The sequence below is a fragment of the Bison bison genome, unplaced genomic scaffold (assembly GCF_000754665.1).
Source record: "Bison bison bison isolate TAMUID 2011002044 unplaced genomic scaffold, Bison_UMD1.0 scf7180017864155, whole genome shotgun sequence".
Taxonomy (NCBI): Eukaryota; Metazoa; Chordata; class Mammalia; order Artiodactyla; family Bovidae; genus Bison; species Bison bison.
Genome location: NW_011494727.1, coordinates 1,308,404 through 1,314,823, shown reverse-complemented (window position 1 = coordinate 1,314,823; position 6,420 = coordinate 1,308,404). Strand labels below are relative to the sequence as shown.

Sequence of the window (6,420 nt, the reverse complement as noted above, 5' to 3'; positions counted from 1 at the left end):
TATACAAATATTTATTGATTGGTGCATCACTGATCGAGTTATGTGCTCTGATAAAGGAAATGCCCTGGCAATGGTTGATTTAATTGAAGTAGGCGTCACATATGACAGTATTATTAGTTGTGCTACCCACTAAATCCTGTTATCTCTACTTTGGCTTTTTGACAGTAGGGAGCCATAGGGGCTTTGGACCAGAGAAATTGCAGGATGATATTTTGTTAAGTCACTAAGTTGTGTCCAACTGTTTGTAACCTCATGGACTATAGCCCTCAAGGCTCCTCTGTCCATGGGGTTTCCCAGGCAAGAATACTGGCATAAGTTGCCATTTCCTTCTCCAGGGGATCTTCCCAATCCAGGGATTAAACCCATGTCTCCTGAACTGGCAGGTGGATTCTTTACTGCTGAGCCACCAAGGAAAGTGTTTTTTTAAAAAGCAGTCTTTTAACTGCAAGTCTTTTAACTGGAAAGTAAAGTGTAAGGCTGGAGAAGGCAATGGCACCCCACTCCAGTTATCTTGCCTGGAGAATGGAGGAGCCTGGTAGGCTACAGTCCACGGGGTCGATAAGAGTTGGACACAACTGAGCGACTTCACTTTCACTTTTCACTTTCATGCATTGGAGAAGGAAATGGCAACCCACTCCAGTGTTCTTGCCTGGAGGATCCCGGGGACGGGGGAGCCTGGTTGGCTGCCGTCTCTGGGGTCGCACAGAGTCAGACACGACTGACGCGACTTAGCAGCAGCAGCAGCAGCAAAATGTAAGGCATCAGACTCTCCAAAAGAATGTTGTATTCTGGAGTTCATGTTACCACAGTACCTTCCTTCTAAAGAAGTATAGCTGGTAATATGCAAATTGTAACAACCCACACTTACGATTGACCTGGCCTAAAGTATGTTGTCATTTGTTAATGTGGTCATTCAAATGGAGGCAATAAGTTTAAAGGGTCACTTTTTTTTGCCTTCCAGGATCATCTTAGGTGTCCTTAACCTACTGTAAAGTGCTTTTCCTTTCCTGAGCAAAGACTGAGCCACAGATGACAGTCAGTTGTTAAAGAAAGCAGTGCTGACCTCTCACCCTGATACAGGGCTTCTGCCTGTAAAATCCTGTTACATCTGATTAAATAACTGTTAATTCTTGTGGGTTCTTCTTGCAGGGTTCAGACTAGGCAATGTGGTGCATGCTCTCCAGGCGACACAGCAGAGCGTTCGTGCCACTGACCTGGTGCCCCGCATATGCCTAACATTAGCCAGCTTGAACCGTGTGATTTATTTCATCTGTGACACCGTCCTCTTCGTGAGGAGTACAGGGCTCGCCTCTGGTGTTAACAAAGAGAAATGGCGAAGGTGGGCTGCCCGCTATTACTACTATTCTCTTCTGCTGAGCCTGGTCAGAGATCTGTACGAAGTCTCCCTGCAGATGAAACAGGTTGCACACGACAGGGCAAAGAGGGAGAAGTCACCATCCCAGGATACCCTCGGGTACAGTGTGGCTGACGAGGAGACAGAGTGGCTCCAGTCCCTTCTTCTTCTCTTATTCCACTCTCTGAAGAGGCATCCTCCCTTGTTTCTGGACACAGTGAAGAACTTCTGTGACATCCTGAACCCCTTGGACCAGTTGGGGATCTATAAGTCCAATCCTGGCATCATAGGCCTCGGAGGCCTCGTGTCCTCTGTAGCAGGCATCATCACTGTGGCGTATCCGCAGATGAAACTGAAGACCCAGTGACATGGTTTCAGGCTGAAGACAAGTATCTGCTTTGAAGACAAGCTGTAAGTGAGATGGACATCTGCACTAGGCACAGCCGTGTCATACTGTGCTTGAGGACTTATTCACATGAACATTTAGTGACTGTGACATGAACAGAGGCGGGGCCAAGGATGGTGAAGGGGAGAGCTTGAAGGTTTATGTTTTCTAGAATGCAGGAGTGACTTCTAAATTTCTGTGTATTTTTCCTTCATCTCACATTTATTGAGCATCTCTTATGTGCATATTAGGAGCTCAGTGTTTGCTAAGTGAATAAAAATTGAAAGAGAAAAATTGAAAAGATCTAAACTAACAAGTGGACACTAATATATAGTGACTGCAATTCGGGAGACCTGGGTTTGACCCCTGGGTAGGGACGATCCCTGGAGAAGGGCATGGTAACCCACTCCAGTATTCTTGCCTAGAGAATCCCATGGACAGAGGAGCCTGGTGGGCTACAGTCCATGGGGTCGCACAGAGTTGGACATGACTGAGTCCGTGTGCCTGGCTACTTTTGCAGAACTCCAGTAGGTCTGATGCACAGCCCCCTCTCAGATCTAGTAGAGGCCCCTGATCCGGTCACTTATCCCACTTCCTCCATAGCTGTCAGTGCCAGGATGGAGCAGAGCTGGCCTTCTAGCCTCTTAACTTACCTTTCACGTCGCTGCACTCCTGTCCTTCCTCTGTCCAGGAGTAAAATCAGAAATGCATCAGGTGTCTTTATGGTTTAAATTGTGTCTTTAGGTAATGCACTGAGGAAAAACAAATAAAAAGCAGATAGAAAGGACATGAAGTAAAAATAATGTGGAAAGTCACAGTTGGTGCCTGTCGGTCAGCTTGTGACGGATGAGGAGATTGAGGTTAAAACTGAGGACAGGGACTTCCCTAGTGGTCCATGGCTGGGACTCTGTGCTCCCAATGCAGGGAGCCCAGGGTTCAATTCCTGGTCGGGGAACTAGATCCCACATGCTGCAGTTTAAGATCCTCCATGCCACAACTAAGACCTAGCACAGCCAAAAAACAAAACTGAGGCCAGACCTCGTTTCTCTGACTCCCAATCCAGTGCTCTTTTCATGTGTCACTGTCTTCCTGATTGGGTAGAAGTGTGAGACTCTCCAGAATCCCGTACAAAAAGCATTTTTTTTTTTTTAAGAACATTTGTTGGCCAGTGGTTTATATTCTGTTCTACGGATATCTAGATCCACCAACTGGATTGTTTTATTTAAAGCCATATAACAGTATGGGCATTTATATATTAATTTTCATTGAAATTTATGAAGTTAAGAAACTTCATGAATACTATAAAGTAGAAGGATCATAACATTCTGTAAGTCAGACTTCATATTTGTGGAGTGGTTGGGAAAAGTGGAAAAGGGCAGTGAGCTATGAGTGAGGAAGACACCAGAATACTGAGTGGATGCCACTTGCTCATGCAGGGTGCTGGGTTCTTTCTTATGATTGTGGATCCTCTTAATTTGAGGCAAGTGAGGTAGAGAAATAGGGTAGCATCAGATAAGAGGCCAGGGTCAGCCTTACCAGTAAAGCCATCACATTTATCTGAAGAGCAATGAGAAACGTACACTCAGTAAATTTTCCATAAATGTGATTGAGATTCTTAAAAAATAGATTCAGGTACTTGGCTGTCTGAGTAACCAATCAAGATACAGGATTTGACAAAGAACATTTTGGGAATTTGAGGAGAAATGAAAACTGCTAGATCGGGGCAAATAAAAAATATTAACTATACTTTGTCCATATCTTCTACTGTAATAAATTATGTCTAATAAATCTGTAGACAGAATTTACGCATGTATCTGTGAATGTGTTCTGGGAATGGACAAGAGTTAAAGGTGGTCCTAAGATAAGCAGTCTACACAGTCGATAGAGTGAGTTCTGGTAAAATAAGCTCTTGGCTGGAAGGTCCAAGTGCAGGAGAAGGATGAAGAAAGATTTAAATATAGAACATCCTGGTTGAAAGAGACCTCTAAGACAATCTTGTCCAGACTGCTGAGGGTCCCATATATTATCCCCGTCAGTGGTGTTTTCTTCTGCCTGGAAAAGCTTGACTCTAATGGCATTTTAACAGTGTGTCCATCTTGGTAGTTTTGTCCTCTGCAAGTTAGAGTGGGTGATGGGGAGCTTGGGAAAAGCCACCTCTTCTAGAATTTGTGAAAACCTTAATGGTACCTCCATCCCTGTGCACTTTTCTCCTTTCTAACTAACCATCCCCACCTTCAATCCACCATATTCATTCAGGAGGGATTCTGAAAACCAAAGATATTTTTTTTCTCCTCAAGTTTTACTGAGATATAATTGACACAGTACTGTATAAGGTGTACAGCATAATGATTTGACTTACATACATCAGGAAATGATTACCACAGTAAGCTTAGTAAATATCCATCATCTCATATAGATACAAAATTAAAGAAATAAAAAAAATTTTTCCTTACATTTAGAACCCTTAGGGTTTACTCACTAAAGAACTTCCATAAATAACATACAACAGTATTAATTATATTTATCATGTTGTGCATACATCCCTAGTACTTATTTGTTTTATAACTGGAAGTTTGTACTTTTTGACTGCCTTCTTCCAGTTACCCCTCTCCCCATCTCCTGCCTCTGATAACCACAAATCTGATTTCTTTTTTCTATGAGTTTGGTTTTGAAGTAAAAGTGACCTACAGCACAGTCTTATTTCCTGGTACAGAACATAGTAATTTGATATTTCTACACATTTCAAAATGATCACCACAATAAATCTAGTTATCTGTCACCAGACAAAGGTATTATATATTTATTGATTAAATTTTCCACATTGTACATTCCATACCTGTGACACATTTATTTTATAACTGTAAGAAGTTTGTTAATCTCCCTCACCTATTTGCTCTTTTACCCCATACCCTTACATCAAATGGTAAGTATTCTTAATAACTGTATTTCTGTTTTTTCTTTTTTAAAAAATTGAAGTATAGCTGGTTTACAATAATGTTAGTTTCAGGCGTACAACAAAGTGAATCAGTGATACATATGTATTTTTTAGATTATTTTCCATTATAGGTTATTATAAGATATTGAATATAGTTCCCTGTGCTATACAAAAAATCCTTATTTATGTGTTTTATGTATAGTAGTTTGTTAATCCCATACTCCTAATTTATCCCTACCCCTGTTCCCCTTTGCTAACAATTAGTTTGATTTCTATGTCTGTGAGTCTGTTTCTCTTTTGTATATAAATTTGTTTGTATTATTTTTTAGATTCCATATGTGCGTGCGTGCTAAGTCACTTCAATCATGTCCGACTTTGGACTCTATGGACTGTAGCCTGCCAGGCTCCTCTGTCCAAGGAATTCTTCAGGCAAGAATACGGAGTGGGTTGCTGTGCCCTCCAGGGGATCCTCTCAACCCAGGGATTGAACCCACATCATTTATGTCTCCTGCATTAGCAGGCAGGTTCTTTACCACTAAGTGATACCGTATAATATTTGTCCAAAGACATTTCTTAGATGTATAGACCAGCACATTCACAGCTGAACATTGTTGCCTAGAATTTGTTGAATTTCAACAACAAATGTTTGAGTGCCATGCTTAGATCCGGGATCCATTTGTATACCGGATGACCAGGGTCCCTGTGCTCATGGGGTAGTTGGACAGGGTTGGGGGCAGGGCATATAGGGATGGGGAGTAAAAGGAAATAACTACGTCCTTCAAGCTGCTGCTGGAAAGTGGACTCTTCCCATGGGACTCTGTTAGACCCTTTTCACCACTTCTCACTTCTCACCCACATCCTGGATGCCCAGCTGACACGGCCAAAGAGCCAGCTTTGTCAACAGAGCTTTCAGCCACAGAGCCCTGTACTCCCTCTGGCCCAAAGCCATGACTTCAAAGTCTTAACACTGCCCTTTGGCCCAGGTTGCTCTCTTGACACATAGATAATTTGACCTGAACATTGAAGTGAGGTGAAGGCAGAGGCCACTTCTTTAGGTACTTCCCTTTCTCTCTATTGCTGCCTTATATTTTCAAAGCCCAGGTTGGATCAATAAGTATTAAATGTATCACATATTTTAAACTTTTTAGTAATTTTTATTGGAATGTAGTTGCTTTGCAATGCTGTATTTGTTTCTTGCTGTACAGCAAAGTGAATCAGTTATACATATATCCACTCATTTTTAGATTTTCTATCTATTTAGATCACCACAGAGCACTGAGTTCCCTGTGCTAAACTGTAGGCTCTCATTATTTACTTATTTTATACATTGTATCAATTATAAATATATGTCAGTCCCAATCTCCCAACTCATTTTACCCCCTCCCTCTTTGATAACCATAAGTTTCTTCTCTACATTTGTGACTCTATACATATTTTTGCTTTGCAGGCAAGTTCATCTCTACTATTTTTCTAGATTCCACATATAAATGATATTATACACTGTTTTTCTCTTTCTGACATAACTCTACTTTGTATGATAGCCTCTAGGTCTACCCACATCTCTGCAAATGTCATTTCTTTTTATGGCTGTGTAATATTCCATTATATATATATGTACCACATCTTTTTTATCCTTTCCTCTCTCTATGTACTTTTACCTTGCTTTTGTGTCCTGGCTACTGTAAATAGTCCTTCAGTGAACAGGGTGTGTGAATTCTTTAGAATTATGGTTTTCTCTAGATATAT

General features: G+C 41.4%; 1 protein-coding gene across 3 annotated transcripts in view; it reads left to right on the top strand.

Moving 5' to 3' along the window:
- PEX11A (peroxisomal biogenesis factor 11 alpha) overlaps nucleotides 1-5,034 on the top strand; it is an 8,739-nt gene extending 3,705 nt beyond the window's left edge. Inside the window, exons 3-4 of one of the 3 annotated variants that reach the window (XM_010841030.1) lie at nucleotides 1,150-1,765; nucleotides 5,004-5,034. In XM_010841030.1, coding sequence (XP_010839332.1) covers nucleotides 1,150-1,721 — 572 coding nt within the window. In that variant the 3' untranslated portion in view covers nucleotides 1,722-1,765; nucleotides 5,004-5,034. Of the gene's footprint in view, nucleotides 1-1,149; nucleotides 3,541-5,003 lie in introns of those variants that run through there. The other 2 variants (XM_010841029.1, XM_010841031.1) reach the window with 2 other exon arrangements.
- Nucleotides 5,035-6,420: the final 1,386 nt, after the last annotated feature.